General features: G+C 40.1%; 1 protein-coding gene across 1 annotated transcript in view; it reads right to left on the bottom strand.

The window, feature by feature from the left end:
• Positions 1-1,393: 1,393 nt before the first annotated feature.
• The window catches only part of ube2f (ubiquitin-conjugating enzyme E2F (putative)), a 57,058-nt gene continuing 37,898 nt past the window's right edge, over positions 1,394-20,553 (bottom strand). The window contains exons 8-10 of the mRNA XM_085135239.1: positions 19,746-19,778; positions 18,644-18,706; positions 1,394-2,856 (exon numbers count right to left, since the gene is read on the bottom strand). Coding sequence (XP_084991365.1) covers positions 2,806-2,856; positions 18,644-18,706; positions 19,746-19,778 — 147 coding nt within the window. The 3' untranslated portion in view covers positions 1,394-2,805. The remainder of the gene's footprint in view (positions 2,857-18,643; positions 18,707-19,745; positions 19,779-20,553) is intronic.

Genomic DNA, 20,553 nt, shown 5'->3' with positions numbered 1-20,553 from the left:
AAACCCACAGCAGCAGAGGTTCATGGAGACATTATCTAGTTAGTCCAGAATTCCTAGCCGCCATCCCACAAAGCATAATCTGCTCCAGTCAACCGAGAGGCGCCAATACAGTTTAACTAGTTAACTAGCACTCGAGGTAGCAATTTAATCCAGTGTCAAACATGTCAACTGCCTCAAGAGTGTTTCCCACCAAATCTGTGCAGTTTTTTTAACCTCCCCCTTTTCCCCAGTGTTTGACTGTGACCAAGCCTGCAGAGCTCCACACATTTATTAGACCCCCCACCTCCGGGTAAGGTTTACGCCACTGCTGCCCTAAATTAAAAGTATTAGTAATGACCCAAATCATTGTTTATGTTTCTGTAATGCTTAATCCTGCAGTACGCACAAGCTCTTAATCAAAATTTGATTTTTAAATGGTAAAATATAGTTATTGTTATGATCCCTGACATTTTAAATTTCCTGTTTCACAAAAACGCTGAAAAAGTAAATCACAATTATTGGCAATTATTATTATTATTTTTATTAAGATGCCAAATGACATGCTAACTTGCATTACTGAATAGAAAAATTTGTTTTAGTTGTTGAATGTGATGTCTCAGAGAAGTGCTGCGGATCAAATTCACCTATAAAAATGTAAAATCGGTTTGTTTTTGCATAAACAAAGAAAAAAAAAAGATATTTTTGACAGAATTCTCAAATATTTGTGATTCCTGTTTTTATGACAGGCGTTCCAATAGCTTTGTTAAGTACTGCACTCATAGATTTCATAGATGTCCAGAATGACGTCTTCCTGCAGTCTCTAACAGATCTAAAGCCACTCACATTAGCTAGCTAGTAATCCTGCTAGCATGTCATCTTGCCATCTGTTTTCATGCAATCTGGAAACCTGCCTTTTAATGTAGCTGCTTGAACCAACGTTCAGGTCTTCTGGGCTTCTGATGTACCCAGTGGAGATATATTTGGGCCAAGCTTTCATATTCTTTTGGCCAGTTATGGCTTGCACCTGCATGCAACTACAGCCTGCTCACCGATCAGTTGAACTCTGACTACAAACAATAACAGCAGACTCTGCACGTCTGTATGCAGATATCATTTACAGAGTGGTCTTTATGAACCTCTGCTATTGTTTTCTCCACACACATTCAGATAGTGAAATCATACAGTCTGCTTACAAAGGGGGAGAGACTGAAATAGCGCCATTTTTAGAAAGATACAGTCAGCTCGGAAATCTCCCTAAGGGAGCAGAACGAGGGGGTTTGTGCAGATCAGTCAAAAACCTCAATTATCGGTTTGGCTCAGCACTGAACAGTGACTATAAAGTAAAAAAATGACTGAGTTTAAAAGTTGTAAGGCTTTCTTCGCACCTACTGATCTTCATTGGAGACATTTTCACACGAACTCTGGAGAATGTCAGGACTGTCTGGTGGGATACGATACACTCTGCAGCTACCGGAGCAGGCAGGAGGGAGTGCTTGCTGTGAATTCACCTGACAGTCACCTGTTCTTTTCGCAGCTCACTTTAAAGATCATTGAAAGGTGGCTGCACGTCTCTCAATAATGTTTGGAAAGGTTCGGAGCTGCAGTGCACGTGGTTGATGACGAAGAACGATCTCGAGTCATTGTAAGTGTTGCCTACGTACATCCAGGATGTCATTTGGAGTCGTGTTTAAGGTTTCCTCCAACGTTTCTTTCTTTGACAGATTCTTTACCGTGTTTAGCACTTTGTTGCTTAGTGCTGTTAACAGACTCAGGCTTACGTCATCACTTCTTTAAAACCAGTCGTTTCGCTTGCATGAAGAGCCAGCATGCCAGAAGTTTTGACTGTACCGTTTTAACCTCTCCATCTGCAACACAGAACTTCACATGTACGATCACCTCTGCTGTGTGTGTGTGTGTGTGTGTGTGTGTAACAGAGACAGATGCAGTAAAAAAGACAAAGAAGTGAAGAGGGCAGTGGTGCGGAGACAAGAGATGAAGCTGAAAAATGAACAGTGCATTTGGCTGTTTTTGTGGCAGTATTTTATGTCACTGGAACTGAAAACACACAGCTGTGTCTGCGTGCGTGCATGTGTGTGTGTGTGTGTGTGTGTGTGTGTGTGTGTGTGTGTGTGTGTGTGTGTACACATGCAGAGAGAATGACAATAAAATGGGTCAGTGTGGTCATTCACATGCTGTCTAATGGGGCTGGGGGCTGCAGGCTTTCCAACTTCCAACCAATGTGTGTTTTTCCATGTGCTCACCTTTCACTGCAGGCTGTGACTGTGTGTGTGTGTGTGTGTGCATGAACTCACATGCATTTTCACTTTAGTGACACAAACATGGCAGGCACTGGAACAGAGAACCGACAGTAACAGATAATCTTTCTCTTGAGTCATCAAATTTAAAAATAGCCAAGCGCGACTTGTTGTCTTCTTCAGTTAAACATCGCATCCAATTCCATCGCCACGTGGCTCGTGTCCGACGGGCTCGTCAGCGGGGTGGCGTCATTCGTGTGTCTTGCCACAACAGACAGACACTGTGGTCACTGTAACCTTCGACCGATTAACTAAAGCGTTATTTTCTCTTCAACGTGTGACTTTTTTTTTTTATTTCATTCCTGCGATGTGAAGTTTATTGCAACTGGGTGAACAGAAGAGGCGGGGCGTCGCCAGAGCTGTGGTGTCGAGAGGAAGGGGAGTGGTACGAGTCAGAGTCAGCTGCTGATTCACACATGTGGGGGGGGGGGGAGTTGGCCAAGAGAAGCAGAGGCAAGGTAGAGCAGTTTGGTTAGTTGGTGCAGGCTGCAGCGGGTCACCAATGCTTTTATCATCTGGCGTAATGCTTGATGTAATCTTGAACCTTATTCCGAAAGTCCTCCTGAGGACAGAGAAGGTAAAGAGAAGAAAAGAGTTAGATGGGAAAACTAGAAGTAAAAATGTTGCTGTGTTGCTTTTTCCCCATTTAAAACCAAAAATGGCAAAAAAGCACAAACACAGATCTAACTGAAGATATTTTAATGTACTTTTTAGGTCGCTATGCTAGTTTTGGACATATTAGACGCTGTAAGGCACTTTTTCATTCCACATGTTAACTTCTTGCCAAATAATTCAAAACAAACAAAACAAAAAGATGCACGAGGACTCGGCTAATCTGAGGCGACACTGCACAAATGTAGATCCAGAAAAATCAAGTGTCATTTGAATTTTACTACACTGAAAATATGCAAATGACCTTCGGCAGATTTGTCAATTAATTTCTTGATGTACAGTGATGGCACCCTGCTAAAAATGCAACATGTGTAGGGGTACAGTATGATGCATAAACACTGTTAAACAAGCAACAACAAAAAGATAAATAACAGCCACTGTTACAAAACTAGAATATTAATTTCACCAAATATTACATCTCCTTTAACTGTACTATGCACAGTATCAGTCCTATGCAGATGTTACACTGCAAGTAAATGTACGTAAAATCTGCAAGCACAAAAACCCAAAACAAAAAGAAAAACGTTTATATTCTTACGTCTGGTAGTTTAAAAATGAAATTCTTCAAGTTTTTCTCACTCGGGGCACATCTAGTGCCCGAGACGTGGAGTGCTTGACATCTTGATAATAATGACGTCTGTATTGAGTCGACGTTCCTTGGCCATATCCCTTCTGGTCCTTAGTGTCTTCCTCTTTCCTTACCATGTGTTCCCCCCCCCCCCTACTCGATCATGCCCCTTCGGGTTATGCTTGACATCGTTCCACCCCCACCCACCATGCACGAATCCTGTAAACTCTCCTCTGTCGTTACTTTGACTCATATCTCCTGGTGGCATCTGGTCCAACCAAGCTGTGTGTGACCTCTACTCTCCATCTTTTTTTCCCTCCTCTGCTACCCGCTAGTTTTAGTCACAGTTTAAGTTTTCCATCCTTTACAACCGTATGGCTTTTCTTGCCAACATCCTTTTCATCTTAACTTCTTTTTAATCCCATTATTCCTTTAAACACTGTTTCAATTCAATTTTATTCAGATAGCTTATACTTGCTTTACATTGTAGAGTAAAAACCTTATAATATTACAGAAAAATGTTTCAGCAAGCACTTTGTGACAGTCCAGAGACATTACAAGACACACACACACACACACAATGAGGCTACAGGCTATTAATTTGAGCTGCAGCAGCTTTACTCTGTTGTGAAAAGGTTTCCTTTATTTGGTCTACACAAGAAAATGCAAGGCCAGGCAAAACTCTTCTGTTAGCTACGCACATTATAAATCATAGAAAGTGCTGTAACTGAGGGTGCTGCTCACACATAACAACAACACAGGGGACCTTTTTTACTAGTATTAATGATGATGCAGGTATGACTCTGTGCACAGATTGCTAGCATTTCCCAAGTATGCGGACATGGGGTAGAAGTTAGGCCCCCCAAAAAGAGTTGAATCTGACTTAGGCCCTAAATAGCAGGTTAATCCTACTCTGTTTATTTAAATTTCTAATGAGAAACTATGTGCTACAGGCTCACATGGTCTTCTGCTGAATGTATTTTGAGTAAATGATCTTTTTCCCCAAAGAACAGCACAAAAATCATTCCAAACAGATGGATTTAATCCATCTGTGCTTTCAACTGGCCATTTTGTTTTGCTATAAATATTTAGCTAGCTTATTTGTGACTAAATTAATACGTGGATCCTAAGCATCCTCGTCTGTCGACCCACTTCTTAAGTAATATACCTCTGCTTATTTTTATTTTTTTTAAACCCATCCACCACCACAGGGTCCTGCCCTTGTCACAGAGTCCCCCTCTTGTCCAACCTTTCACATAAATGTGCCTTGCATTGACAACAACGTCCTTATTTATGCGTCAGGTCGAGCGGATGTTGGTTACGCACACATTTCTCTGAGGTCGCCGGAGTACGAACAAGAAATGGAGAGCATGAGAAAATAAAGAGTAAATGGGAAAGAGAAAGAGACCGTCTGTGCACAAACAGGGGAGACGCGAATAAATGCTGAAAAGTTGCCAGCAACCATAAAAGAATTGATGACAGCAGTCTGAGAATTGGTCCATAGAGGGATGATGGATCAGCTATTCTCTGTTGAGAGATTACTCCCTTAAGACTCTAATTAATGCTAGAAGAGGAATGAGCGCAGTGTGCTGGAGTCTGGGTACCCAAACTGCTTGTTTCTAAGTGAACCTACTATTTTGGTTTATTATATTGATATAGAGAGATCAGACCGTACTGACTAACATACTCAGCCAGTCACACTGCTTGGCTTGTGACCTCAGCTTAAAAAAGCAAAGAGAGCTACTGAGAATGGACAAGACTACAGTAAAAATGGTGAAACTGAAGAGATACACCTAGTGATGCACAAATCAATGAGTCAGGGATCAGAATCATCCTTGATTGGTAAACATCCGTTCAGCCTCACGTCTGTTTCGTATTTTGCACGAAACGTTGATGTTTTCTTGATTTTTTTTTTAGTTCCAGTTATTAGAAAGAAAACTGTCAAAACACACTGAGCCAAGAGGAGATTAAAATGGGCCAAATATATTTCAAAGCTGCTATTACAAAAGGTGTAACTTGAAGAATTACTGCACAATAATTATAAACAACTTTTTCTCTTCCATTAATTACATTTGAACAGCTTGATCCAGGCTTCATCAAGTATACCTAATCAACTACTTGCTAAATGCAATTATTTAACCAGTCAGTCCCATTCAGCACATTGAGGCATGTAGACACGGCCAAGACAGCCTGGAGAAGTTAAAACCAAACAGCAGAAGAAAAGTGATTCATATGACGTTGAAGGTGACATGGTTGTTGATGCTAAATGGGCTCATCTGAGTATTCCAGAAACTCCTGATCTGCTCGGACTTTCCCACACAGCCATCACTGGTGTTTACAGAGAATGGTCTGAAAAAGGGAAAACATCCAGTTTGCGGCCGTTTACTGGTAGAGATCAGAGGAGAAGCGCTGGAAGGTTTCAGGCTAATATGAAGGCAAGAGTAACTCAAAGTAGTACTCATTATAACTAAGGTGTACAACCTGGTGAGTGGAGGTCACAATGAACTCACGATGAGCTTTGTCCTGAAATATGGGTACACTGAGGCCATAAATGGGTGGACATGGTCAGTAACAGCACTCGGACGGGCTGTGGTGTTTAAATGTGGTGTTTAAGAGCAGCTCAGACTGCCAAACCTCGAAGCAGATGGGCCACAACAGCAGAAGACCTCACTGGACAGCACTCTGGTCAGCTAAGAGCAGGAGCTTGGATGATGGGCCAGAATTTGGTGTAAATAATATGAAAGCCTTGATCTATTCTGTTTTACCGTATTTTTCGGACCATACGGTGCACCGGATTATAAGGCGCATTAAGCAAAACAAAACAGTCAGATAAGTCAAACTTTACTCAACTCATTCTTCTTGCTTCCTCCACTTCCGTACCATTGATTCATTACTGTTGAATTCTCTCACAGCTGCTCTATTTTAATGTTGTTGCAGTATATTAATGACTAACCTCGTATTGTGGATGGAGTATCTCAGTTGTTTTCCTGACTGAAATTTGGTCCACTTACAGCATCCTGCCATGCGATTGCATTAATCCCTGACCATCGGAAACCCTCATGTTAACGAGTAGAAAAAAGTTAGCGTTCATCCTCCAGCTTCACTGTTTGTTATGCTAACATAGCTGTGTCGCTAGCCACCACGTAGCACATCATTATATACCAGCTAGCCCAACTTCAGTAACCCTACAGACGTCACTGCTGTTTAGTTTTCTGTCTTCATTTATGTTTGAAGTGATAACAGAGCTGTACGTTTAATTTTCTCAGAAATCTCTCAGTCAGAACATGGTATGTCATGTTTAGGTGCAAACCAGCGAGCTAACTTCCTGCTAACTTCTAACGCTGTTAAATGTAATAAATTCTGTTTTCATGGATGTTAAACTTAATTGTTCCACCTGGTAAAGCAGCAACGCTGATCATTTTATTAAAGATGAAAGAATTTAGACAGTTTTTAACTCTCAGTGATGCTGCAGTGTTCGTTTGACTTTGGGACCTGAAGTGACGGAGTTTAGGACCCAGATTACTCCGCGAGGCTCTTGACTACGGCTTCGTAGCTTACCAAAGTTGGACTAAAACATTTTTTGACAGATTTTTGAGCGTCGTGTACCACATAAAATCGGTTCGAGGTCTGTATCACAACCAGAATACATAAGGCGCACTGTCGATTTTTGAGAAAATTAAAGGATTTTCAGTGCGCCTTATAGTGCAGAAAATATGGTACTTAAACTACTTAAACTGTTAGGGCTGGTAGTAGAGGTGAAATCCTGTGGGGGATATTTTATTTACATGCGTTGGGCCCCTTAGTACCAGCTGGGCAGCACCTAAACACCACAGCCTGTCCGGGTGTAGTTACTGACCATGTCCACCCCTTTATGACCTCAGTGTACCCATCTTTCAGGACAAAGCTCATCACGAGTTCATTGTGACCCTCTCAGTCAACAGATCTAATAGTGCACCTTTGGGATGTGGTGGAATAGAAGGTTTGCATCACTAATGAGCAGCTGACAGCAACTGTGTGACACCACTGTGTCAATATCATCTCAAAATCTCAGAGGGATGTTTCCAGCATCTTGCTGAATCTGTACCACAAAGAGTTCAGACAGTTCTGAAGAAAAAAGGATGGGGCAAACTAGGGCTGTGCGATATGACCAAAATCTCATATCCCGATATAAGAATTCTATCGTCCCGATAACGATATAAATCACAAAAATGTAAAATTTTCTGTAAATTCTGTGAATCTCGGGCAGCTCGACTTGCGGGAAGTGTTTCCAGCTGGGCGTTGTGTACCTGGAGTCGAGTGTTTTAACCGATGCATGAAACGACACATTTTTAGACATAAGTTGTAACAGCCGCCGTTTTCTTTGTGAGTATTTATTACACGGCGTGCTGCGAGGAAAAGCCTGTTCTAACGTTTGAGTCTAAGGTTTATTTTTTAGCACCTGGCCGGCTCTTTTTTACTTCTCATCCGTAAATAATCTGCTCTTTCACGTGATTCAGTTAATTTTGAAAAGTCTCAACAGGATCTTGAGCTTTATTGTGAAAGGTTTATGTGGAACATAAACAAGCGGACACGCGATGCTGTTACCGTCGTTGTTGCTAACCACAACGCATAAAAACAGGCGCTTGTCCATCTGTAGTGTGGTTATATTAAATATAAGAGAAAGAGAGAACTTTAAGAAATTAATATAGCCACTACAGTGACCATCAAAATAATGAAAAAATATTGCTGTAAACAGTTTATTTTGCGACACCACGAAACAAACGATAGCGTAAAATGAAACGATAGACGTTTTTATATCGCCATCTGATATATATCGTTATATCGAAATGCCCTAGGGCAAACTCTGTACTGTAAGATATACTTAATGAAGTGGCCAGTGATGTGCGTATAGACATTAGTATGTCAATCTATCCAAGAACTGCAGAGAGAATTCACTAAAGGCTGAAAATTTTAAGCTCACAGTTCATCTTCTGACTTCTGTTATAATAAAACCCTGCCTGTGACACTTAGTGGCTCTTCTTCCTCATTTGGCAGATGACGCGACATCACAGAGGGAATTTAAAAAAAAAAAAAAGGCGAATATGTGGTGACAAAATGACATTAATTGTGGAAGTAAACACCAATAGAGTGCACACAGATTTTAAACTAGAAACTCTTTGTCAACTGGGTCCAATTAAGATGTCAACACAGATCAGGAAGTTTCTGAGTGGCAGAATAAGAAAACCTTAATTAAGCTATCACACAAATATGAGGAGAAACAGAATAAGAGCAACAATTCTATTAAAGACGACTCACAAAAAAATAGTACGAGTACATTTACATACTTTGATCATATACGTTTCTCTTCCTTTGTTCTCGATTTTTCTCTTACAAAAGAAAATTGGCTGAACTGCAAATTACTCTGAGATTCATTAGAGAACTCTGCAGTCGATTAAAAACTTTGTTGGACTGGAGCTTACTTTTCTTGGCTTCACCTAGAGAAAGCAATTAACTCTGTTCCTCCAGTGATCTGCACAGGTACTCAAAATATGCACCACCATCAGTGGGAGGGGAATGTAAATTAAACCCTGTGGGTTCAAATGGTTGGTTTAAAATCTGCTAAAATATAAAAACTGAGCAACTGAGAGCCTCGGGATATATCAGGTAAGCAGACTATGAAGGGAAAATATGTTGGAGTAAGGAGCGATGTGAACAGGGAAGTAAAGAAAGGACAGCAAACAGAGACGACATCCATCGAATGAGCCAACTGTTCCCAGTCGTCTTTTTAAACATACAAAAAAGACGAAAGAAAAGCAGAAGGAAGAACCAGACACGTGTTAAAATCATGCTCTAAGCTTCTGTAGTCAATCCACTTCTGTCCACTAATCAAGGATTTCAGTACCCTGGATCATTCTTTGCTGCATGTAAATGTGATTTGATATCTCGCTGGTAAAACCTGGAAGTGTGAAATAAACTCCCAGGTATCCCCCCCCCCCTCTCTGCACCTACTCAGCTCAGCTGAAACTTAATTAGCACTGCAGCGGGTGAATAGCTCTGCATTAATTGAGTGCATGGAGTGGTATACTGAGGCCACAGCCTTTTGTTTGAAAACCCTATACTGGAGGTGTCACTATGCAAAAGCAACTCTGCTACAGTCTGAAAGGAGGAGGTGGAGGCTCTGGCCGCTCACGATGGATGACATCGTGGCTCATGCAGCACTGAACTCGTCACCACTCTGGATTCCCTCGGCTTCTTCACCTTAAGAAAGGCCACGCTGCTCATTATACAACTGCTGCTTTGACTTTGAAATTTAGAGCCAACTTGTGCCTCACTTTATCTTCCAGTGACTGTTTTCTGATTATTTGCACAAATCTTTGCTTCCACTTCAGCTACAGTTCATTAGTGTCTACAGGCAGGGCCTACGCTTCGTCTGGCCACTCCGGACGCACCATCTTTTCAGATGACAACAAATGGAGTTAAAGACCTTTATAGACCACTTTACATCACATGCTTGTTAAGTCAGCACTTGGTCTGACTTAATGTCCGATGCTGTTGTCGTTCACTGCCTGGCTGCCGCTGCAGAGCTCTGACACTAAACTGACAGAACAGGTACACAACATAATAAGGTGACTGGAGCTGCTGAAGGCTCTGACAGTGTGCTTGTTAACCCGTGTAAGAGCCTGCAGTGTAAATCCAAAGGACAGTCTCCCCTGTAAGACTTTGGGAGTGGACATTAAACCCCCCAGTAAACCTCGTCTGTTGTGTACGGCGATGGCACAAAACGAGTGGACTGTTCACTGTTATATAGATCGTTGGGGTATTATTTTGGGATCCTGTTCTACACCACACACTCCCACATGCACTCATATCCCCAACTTCCTGTACTGTGGACTGAAAGACAGTGAGAAATCGTGTCTATGCATGGAACTCACTCCAAGCTAAATCCATCGGTCGTTCAGTTCTTTATATGTTGAGAGAGTTATTTTATCTTTTCTGTTTCTGTGCCACGGTTTGACAAATTTAGGGAATACCTTATTACAGGGGCAATAACATCTGCTGAAGCCTGCTGGGATGGTACCGATAATTCAGGACATTTAGTGGGTTACAAAGTAGAAAAATGTTAGTATTTTATAAACAAGAAGCGAACACTGCTTCTTTTAAGAGAGACTCAAGAATAAACAACCTTGATACGTGGTCTCCTTTTGTGCTTTAGCGAGACCCTGTGGGTCATTCATGGACAGAAAGCTGATGAGGAGAAGAGAAACCCAATTGAGATGCAGCAAAAGGTGAAAGAGTGTGTGTCTGTACTTGACACGTCTGACTATTGACTGATGAAGCAAAGCCACTCGAGAGACCCGGGAGTGAGCATCTGGGAGAGTTAGAGAGAGTTAGTCCCTTTAATTGGTCAGTAACAATAAATGGAGATGCAGAACATTTAGCATTGTATGAATGAACTTTGAACCCTCCAAGGGCTGACTGGTACAAGGTCACTGTGCCGCTCTGTGCGCTTTAGGACTAGGACAGAGAGTCCCAAATACACAGGCTCCCGTTTGTATTTCATATCCACTGAAGTATACGTGCTGTAACACAGTCCTCTGAGCCGTCTGCTCGCTCACGGTTCAGCTTGTTGACATGTTAACAACATTCGATATTTTATGATAGAAGCATGCTCGTGCTCTCTGGTAGCGTGTTAATGGTAAGAGCCAATGTACACTGTTCACACTGCCCAGAACATTTCCACCACTGCTGTTGAAAAAAACTGAATAAGTAAGATGTAGGACAATTTTGAAACAATGTGATGTTTTTACATTTCTTCTATTGAATTAAAACATTTCAGTAAAAAGAAATGAGATAGAATCCAACTTCTCTTTCTTGTAGGTGCAAACTTAAAGAAACGTCTTATCGCTGAGATCACCAACAAGAATTTCTCCAACAAGTACTAAGCCATGTTTTGCTTGGAAATCAAATACTTTGCTAAAAGTTTAATTTATCATTTTTATGTAATGATTTTGATTCCTGGATCTTTGGTTGATACGCTGTAATTAAAAATGTAATTCCTAAAAACTTGTTAAAACCCTTGATTAAAAACTGAAGATTTGCATTTCAGCACAAGGTGATGGCTTTATTTAAAATCCAGCGTGGTGCCACACAGAGCTAAAAAATACAAATGTGTAATTGTGCAGATACTTGTGGACCTGTATGCTTTTCAGTTTGCTAACAGATTCAGAACTGTACAAAATATTCTTAAAGTAACTCGTATAGTTGGTGCATCATCGAATGCAACCCAGCCCCATAGCCCTTCCTCAAGTCTTTCCACCATTCAACATTTACTTTTTTCTTCACATGCAAAACCTACTTCGAGTCAGCATGTATTATGTAACTAGGGCACAGAAAATGTTTACACATCAAGAAAAACAGGTAACTGACAACAAGCGCCCAAATCATCCTGTTCTTGAAACACAGATCTCAGAAAGATGACAGTCAGTCAGTCTCATCTTTCACACACTTCTTTAAGCTGGAAGAAGCTAATTAGTATTTATAGATCAAGTCTTTGCTGAAGACTTCAAATGTCAGAGACTGTGCATTGCAGAGCTCATTATTAATCCACTTCCTTCATAAATCACAGAGAGATTCATACAGAGAAATACAATTTTTTTTGTTCTGGGCAGCGACTCCTGAACATCTGTCATAGGAAGATCTCCATTCTTCAGTGTCAGCTACTCTAACACGCTTTGATCACCTACTACAAATACAGCAGTTTATGTAAAAGAAAAGTTTCAACAATATATATATAAATATAATTTTTAAAGAAGTAGACATGTTGCTGTCCTATTTAGAGTTATCTCTGAACTGTTTGTTGTACCGGTGTCTACACATGTACACAGACAAAAACCCACTCGCAACTAATAATAGCACAATACCATTATAACCAACAACGCGCACACACACAGATTTACACACACTCATACTGCATTGCTCATGAGGATGCTTCCTTTTAGCCACTTTAACCAGCTAATGTATTCAGAGAGCAGCCACAGGAGGAGCCCCACTTCAAATGCCTCAACACAAAGTAGCACACGCATCCACATTCACAAGCATATTTGTGTACTGACACTCGCACTCCCACATCTCTATCCACTCGCTGCTGAAGTTGATTACAGCAGGCTTTGACTCAGTGGGAGTGGGTCACGGTTGGATGACTTTTCAGATGTTGTGACTCTGAAAAGCCACAACAGGCGGTAAAGCACCACTAAAACTTACTGAAACACATTTCGAAATGAGAGATTTTTATCATTAATGTATCAAATTAGTAACTTTGTTAACTCAGAACTATAACTGAAAACACTAAATGGATACACTACAAAAACAAATTCTGCCTTTTGGTCAGTCTTATCAATTCAAACTGCTTTTAGTTTCACAACTGATCTGATTATATATCTGTGGTTCAACGCCACACAGTCTGTTTCAGTATAAATGTGTGTAATCAGACTAAGTTTAGAAAAAAACACCAATTTGACTAAAGCCACATTATAATGCTGAAAAGGGTAAAGGGGCTAAATAACAGACTGGGGCAGTAGAATTTTAAATTTAATTTCAAATAAATTTTGTTTATTTGTTTAATTATAAAGCACCGAATCACAAGTCCCCTCGAACTGCTTTATACTGTAAGGTCAAGTTACTAAAGAACACAGAGAAAACCCCAACAGATGGACAACCCCTATCAGCAAGCACTTGGCGACAGTGGGAAGGAAAAACTCCCTTTTAACAGGAAAAATCCTCCAGCAGAAACAGGCTCAGGGAGGAACAGTTGGGGGTAAGCTCATAGGGTTTTCTGTCAGTGTAATTATCATATTCATTCATTGCTGTAAGTCAGTGGTTCCCAAACTTTTTTCGCTGGGCCCCCCTTTGTTTTACAGAAAATCTTTCGCGCCCCCCCCCCCCCCTCGCGCGCGCGCACACACGCACGCACTAACACATCCTCCAACCACACATACCCATATTTTGCTCCATTGCGGTTTATTTCACACCTCAAACATTTAGTAAACAATTAAGCAAATACAAGTAATCTGCAGGTAGTAAGAAAATAAACTACTAACTCTTTTATGCTATGTCAGCACCTACATGGGTATTTTTGAAAATGCAGCTGTTCGTCCACACGTAAACGGCGTTTGGAATCACCGAAAACGGAGATTTTTTAAAACTCATATGTGTGGAGGAGGAATACAGAGTTCCTCTCACAACATCAAAGGTATGTGCCTTTTTTCACATCAGCTGTGCGCCACGTTATTGTTTACATAAGATGAATTGCAGAATGGCAGATAGTCAGATTAACAGTATTTTGTCACTATCTTCAGGTTTTACACTCTTACATATAAACACGCAGTTACTGTCCCTCTATTTAGAAAGGCAGAGGCGTTGCGTAATTATTTTACATGTAGTTGTTTTTTTTTCCTGTGTAATAATATTCAACATTGCTATCAATAAATTTTTCAAAAAAAAATGCAGCTGTGGGATACTGTTTGTCCGTGATTTGAACCAGGGAACAAATCGTGGCAGGATCAGCCTGATATTATTTGTATCCCGCTGTAACTTTACTGTATAAAGAGCTACAACAAGTGTTTGTGAACTAAAAATCAAGAATGTGGGATACTGTTTGTCAGTGAGCCCAGCGTTGCTCCCGACAAAGGAAAGACCAATCCTGCAGGGAGACCTACCTCGGCACTTGTGCAGGTGAAACAAAAGGGAAGATATGCTTCATCATATTTTCTAGTCTTTGCCTTAGAATGAAGTTGGTTTGGAAAAATATTCAGCGATGCTTCTCCTGCGTTTGTGTAGGCGCCCTGTGCTAGCAGTGTCCAAGCGTTGTTGTTTTTTTTTTCCCCTTTTCATGTCGCGCCCCCCCTGCAATGGCTCTGCGCCCCCCCTAGGGGGCGGGCCCCACACTTTGGGAAGGTCTGCTGTAAGTGAACAGCAATGAATGAAGTAGCGACAGCCACACGTATGAGTTTCTGCTATTCTGTCTGTGCCCCACAGGACGCGGTTGTTGAGACAGCAGTACATCAACTACATCAACTACAAGAAACCTTCATATAGAGATTCTGCACCACATACACTGCCACTAGTGTGAGTGTTAATTAGCAATTAAACTGACACCTAAATGTTTAAGTGTCACATGTGGTCAGCTGGTCTGGGAAAAATAAGAAGTGCATTTCCAGTAGTAGATTTTCTTACCCATCACAAGCTGGCTAGACTGTGTGGAAATGTGTTCTACATCCCAACGGCATTAAAATGCATTAAATTACAATGCACAATATATGAGCAGTGTTGGGGAGTAACGGAATACATGTACCGCCGTTACGTATTTAAAATACAAAATATGAGTAACTGTATTCCGTTACAGTTACTGTTTAAAAAGGTGGTATTTAGAATACAGTTACTTTGTTGAAATAAATGGATTACACGGCGGTACTTCCCTGTTTCATATTGTGGCGGGTCAGGCCTGTTTGGGTTTTGTTTGACAGCTACGTTCTGTTGTTCCAGGTGGCAGCGTTACGGTTGCCATGGTTACAGAGTGACGCTCTCTCTCTCTGTGTTTCCTGGGTGAGAGAGGCCTTTTTGTTGTTGTTGTGCTAAGCTAATAGGCAGAATGCTACAGGTATAGCTCTAAAGAATGTAGCATCATAGGCAGTGTAGTCCGTGCTGCAGGGAGAATGGACTGCCATACACGTTATGTGTCTGTGAGCGAGGGAGGGAGAAAAAGGAAAAGTACGAGCTGTCATCGAGCAGAAACGGGAGCTGGAAGCATGTAAATATAATAATAACCACTGCAGCCAAGAAGAGAGCCTGACGAGCCCAGCTGTAAGTAAGCTATTAAGACTCAACTGTACTCTTTGTTCGTGTTTTCCTCCGAAACAACAAGTTCCGTTGGAGCAGCCTTTCAACGCCTCTCTCTGTCTCTGGCTAGCAAAGTTGACCCAGACAACAAAGTAAAGCTAGTTTTCGGCTACGAGCCCGACACGAACCCTACGTTTTAGTCAGAGGTCCCTTTACTACGGTTCGGAGCCGCGAACCTTCAGTAATAGTAATAAATCACAGCAATAGTACATTCATGTAGTTGTAAACAGCATGATAATATATTAAGTAATCCAAAGTATTCAGAATACGTTACTCTCATTGAGTAACGTAACGGAATACGTTACAGAATACATTTTGGGGCATGTATTCTGTATTCTGTAATGGAATACATTTTAAAAGTAACCTTCCCAACACTGTATATGAGTAACATATGAGAATAGTGCAGAGTGATACAGGATGCAAGAAAATATCATTCTTATTAACCTTTACTTTTGTAACCAGAAATGAATTTTTAATAACTTATAGTTAAACATTTAAAAGGTCATTGCCCGGGTCACAAAAACAAATTCTGAAAAGAATGACATATAGTTAGTAAACATTTATACCTACAGGAGCTGCTAAGCCATGCAAGCCCATCCCATAAAGCTCCTGGTGCACAGATTTTGTGCTGCTGTTAATGCCAGAGGAGGTCTGGAACTCTGCAGCCATTAAGGCAGCAGAGCATATAATATTTTTAGAGGGGTATATTGAACGAATTCATCAGCTACATCGTGTTAGATATTTGTCATAGCAAACCGGAAGTTAAGAGACAAGAAGGCTTTCATGAACCAGTAAACCACACTCACATGACAGATTAAGTCTATACATGGTTTACAGGCGTTTGTTTCCACCTATTTAGTCAGTTAATAAAGATCCAGTTGATGCTTGACAAAACACAGCAGTCAATAAATGAACTATTTGCATGTAAATTTACCTGCAACAGCCTAACAGCTGCAACTTCTGCCACAAACACCTTTTAAACCTTCAGCCTTTTAAAACCCCACGCAGAGTCAAACCTGCATATCTAATGGGGGCTCACATGGCAACCATTATCACACACTGTTGGATACACTCCAGTGAACACGGGAAATTGTACGTACACAGGGCAGAAGGTCAGTGATGTACTTCAAAATGCTTTCAGCTTGCCCCTACTGAGCCTTATAATTATTTCAACAGTCAGTAGACTCCCTGCAGATGTTGGCCAGAAATCTATGAATTAAACTTATGTGACCAAAATACTCAAATGATCAGTTTTAACAGTTTTGACACTAAATCGCAGGTAACTGATGGTCAAGTTAAACATAGATGGAAGGGAAGTAAGGCGACGCAGCGGGAATAATAATTTAAAGATTAATCCGCCAGGATAAACATATATTCTTTCAGGGATCTTGTGTGTGTATATTTATTTATTCTCTATTGGGATTCCACTGTTCTCATGTTAGCTCAAAGCTTACCCAATATGCAAAAAGCCCAGTAAATCCCTGGCACTCACCAATATAAGCTTGACTAAATATATTAAAGTTATAGTCAGAATACATAATTAGTTTACAAACCATCAGGGTAGTGAAGCATATATAAACCCAGACATCCAGTTTGATGGTGTCTTATTTGACTTACAAATGGCAGCGCGTGCTTCAGAGGCAGTGTATTCAGCAGTCTTGCACAAAAACACCATATGCACAGTTCTGGAGTCATAACGTCACTGTCTGCTCAAAAAGCTTGCCGCGTGCTCTTTGTCTTCAGCCCACCATACCAGATTAAAGCACACCAAGTTACCACATAATCCACCTACAAAAGCAAGCGGTGTGCACAGAGCACCTCTGAAACCTACAGCAGCAGAAATTTTGTTTCTAAATATAACTTATATGCAGGATAAGCAGCAGTAAGAATCTCACTGTAATGATCGCAATGTGTGTATGTATCTCCTCCAAGACACGTAGATCAATCTAGGGTACTGGGATTATCAACATCTACATATAACAATGCAACTATTAATTTTATAACACACATCTACGAATTATATGTTATGTGTAGTAGCTGATCTCAAATGAATGGAGACATTGTTCACATTATGTGTGCATTACGTGCACACTTACATACATTTTCGTTAAACTAAACTGGAATGTGTTGTCGTGCATATCAGTAAATAAGAGTAAATAAGCTTTTTTTTGCCATCTCATATATACAGAGATATAATGGCGATTTTAAAAAGGCAATGTGATAAATTAAAGTACAAAGTCTGTGTTTACATATGTGAGCGATAGCCACAGGCTAGTATTATGAGGACTACGAGCACATCTTGGATGCTGCAGATAATTGGTCATGCAACACAGAGCACCTGTACAAAAAAGCCCAAAGCCGACTGTACTTCCTCAGGAGGCTGAGGTCTTTTAACATCTGCAGGAAGCTCCTGAGGATGTTTTACCAGTCGGTGGTTGCTGGAGTACTTTTCTATGCTGTGGTGTGCTGGGGGAGCAGCACAGCAAAGAAGGACTCATCCAGGCTGGAAAAACTGATCAGGAAGGCTGGCTCTGTGGTCGGCATGAAGCTGGACACTCTGGTGTCAGTGGCAGAGAAAAGGACACTAAAGAAACTGCTGGACATTATGGACAATGCTGGGCATCCTCTGCACACGGCCATAAACAACCAGAAGAGTCTGTTCAGTGACAGGTTGCTTCTCCCAAAGACAAGAACCAACAGACTTAAAAACTCCTTTGTCCCACACGCCATCAAACTGTTTAACTCCTCTCTGGAGGGGAGAGGGAGGGGAGACAGGAGGACAAAGGAGGGGGGAACAACTAAGCTGTAGTGCCTCTCTACTTCACTGTACGATTACCTTTTGTGCAATACTTTTTGTTAATAATCAGCGGTGCAATAGACTCCATACTTGAAATGTGCAATTCACTTGTATTTTTATTTTTATTTTTATTCCTATTTATTCTATTTATCCCCTTTGTATATTTTATCTATATATGTCTTTGTATTTATATATGTGTGTATATATATATATATATATATATATATATATATATATATATATATATATATATATATATATATATATATATATATATAATATTCTTAACTCTGTAACTTCTGTCGGTGCTGTGCTTTTTGGAAAACAAATTTCCCAGAGGAACCCACCCGAGGGATTAATAAAGTTTTATCTATCTATCTATCTATAATTAACAAGTGTGCCGAATTTATACCAGATGACCCGAACGACATGTCTCACCTTGTCTCTCAGATGATGTTCTGCTGCATCAATGTTCAGCGGGTCATCAAAGTTCAAAAGGTCCTGTGGAAGAGGCAAAGGAGGGGGTCATCATCGTTCAATGGATCAAACCACACACATCTTCAAAACTGGCATTTATTTCAGTGTCAGCTACATGTGTTAATTCTGTAAACTTTGGTGTGGGAAATACAACCCACGTTCACATTACTTCCTTTCTGTACTGACACCCTGAAAGCAAACTGTGATAAACAGAAACAGAAAGAAAATTGAGCTAAAACAGACGATAAGGATGCCTGAGAAGTGGTTTCCTTATAAAGTGGTAGGACTTAGGACATGGCCACCGATATTTAAAGATGTTAGATGCTGTTTAGACATGCTCGAAATGTGATGAGGTTATTCAAGCTCACATTAAATGACTGGACTAAATATTCCAAATGCTTTAAGCTCCTTGATCTCTTCTTACTATGGCAGTAAATAACTTTTTAAAATTTATTTTTATTTAATTAAAAAAACTTAAAAAAAAAAAAAAAATCAGACATACTTTTAAAATTCACGTTTAGATTCACAAAATTAAACATTTAACATAATTCTGAAAGGACATTCAGATAACTGTATGTTTTTCCTCAATATCACCCTCAATTCGATTACTTATCAATTTCCTTCATTTCCTAAAGAATTTATAATCAATTAGTCCTTATCTTTCCTTATAAGACCTGGAACTAGGAGACATCCAGAGTCAGCTGGCCCAGGATCTCGATAAGTAATACGTAATCCAATTTTCTTGCTTTTATTCCCCATTAACTCAAAGCGTTTATCATGAGGAGAAAGATAATTTCTCTACGCTGCAGAAGCGGATACAAAAACAAGGACCTTGTTTAATTTGATGTGAATTAAGAGTAATGTCATTAGCATAACCTACATACAGCGAGCAGCTTCAATAGTGTGAATGTATTTGTGAACGTTTACTCTCCAGTTAGGGGATTTAATTCAGTGAGGCCTTTAGGAAGCTCTTTCGTTGGATTCCCCCGATTTAGATGAAGAAATTTTCCAATGAAACTGTGCATGTGTTCATGCGTTAGGTCATAAACTAGCAAAAACTTACAGTAAACAAGGAGTTCAATCCCCAGACCACATCCTAGAAGACAAAAACAAATTAAAGAACATTAACAAAAACACTACACTTACTACATTATATGCATACTATGTACATATTTATACTATGTTTTTAAAAACATTCTGAAGAAAAACATTTTTGTTTATTTATTAAATTCTATAAAAGCGAATGAAAGATGATGTACAAAACGACAGCACAAAAACATCTTATAAGTCTGGCAAACTTTTTGGCAAGCAGATGTCAGAGACTGATGAACAGCTCAACACAACATGTATAAGATCTATAACACAATGCAAAACTTTTATAAGAAGTCATTTTCTGCTGAAGTGCTCCAAACTAGCAGAGAATGTGAGAATCCCTCAATAGATGACATCTAACAACACGTTTGTTGAATAAAACCCTTAAAGGCCAGCCTTTCTTTGTTTTGGTGTAAGTGTATTTCCCCTATCTGAAAACACGTTATTGAAGATAAACTGTTTCCTTGACCAGAATGTCAAAAACGGCAAACAATTTCAAAAACGTTTATTAATTTTTATACATAACCTGTTACATAAACACATTTTTACACGTCAAAAGCAAAAAGATGTTTTTCAGTGCCGTCTCATGTTGGGATTATGCACAGTAAAAAAGTTGAAGGGTGATCTTCACCCACAATAGCTACAGTAAAGAAAAAAAACGACAGTTAGAAATGACAACAAGTACATCAGAAGAAATTGTGAGAGACCAAAAAGACTAAATAACCTTCATTTCATTCACTTGCTAAATACAACTTCCAATACTGATCATTTTAAATGAT

The sequence above is a fragment of the Neolamprologus multifasciatus genome, chromosome 16 (genome assembly GCF_963576455.1).
Source record: "Neolamprologus multifasciatus chromosome 16, fNeoMul1.2, whole genome shotgun sequence".
Lineage (NCBI taxonomy): Eukaryota > Metazoa > Chordata > Actinopteri > Cichliformes > Cichlidae > Neolamprologus > Neolamprologus multifasciatus.
This window is presented reverse-complemented; position numbering and strand designations above follow the sequence as displayed.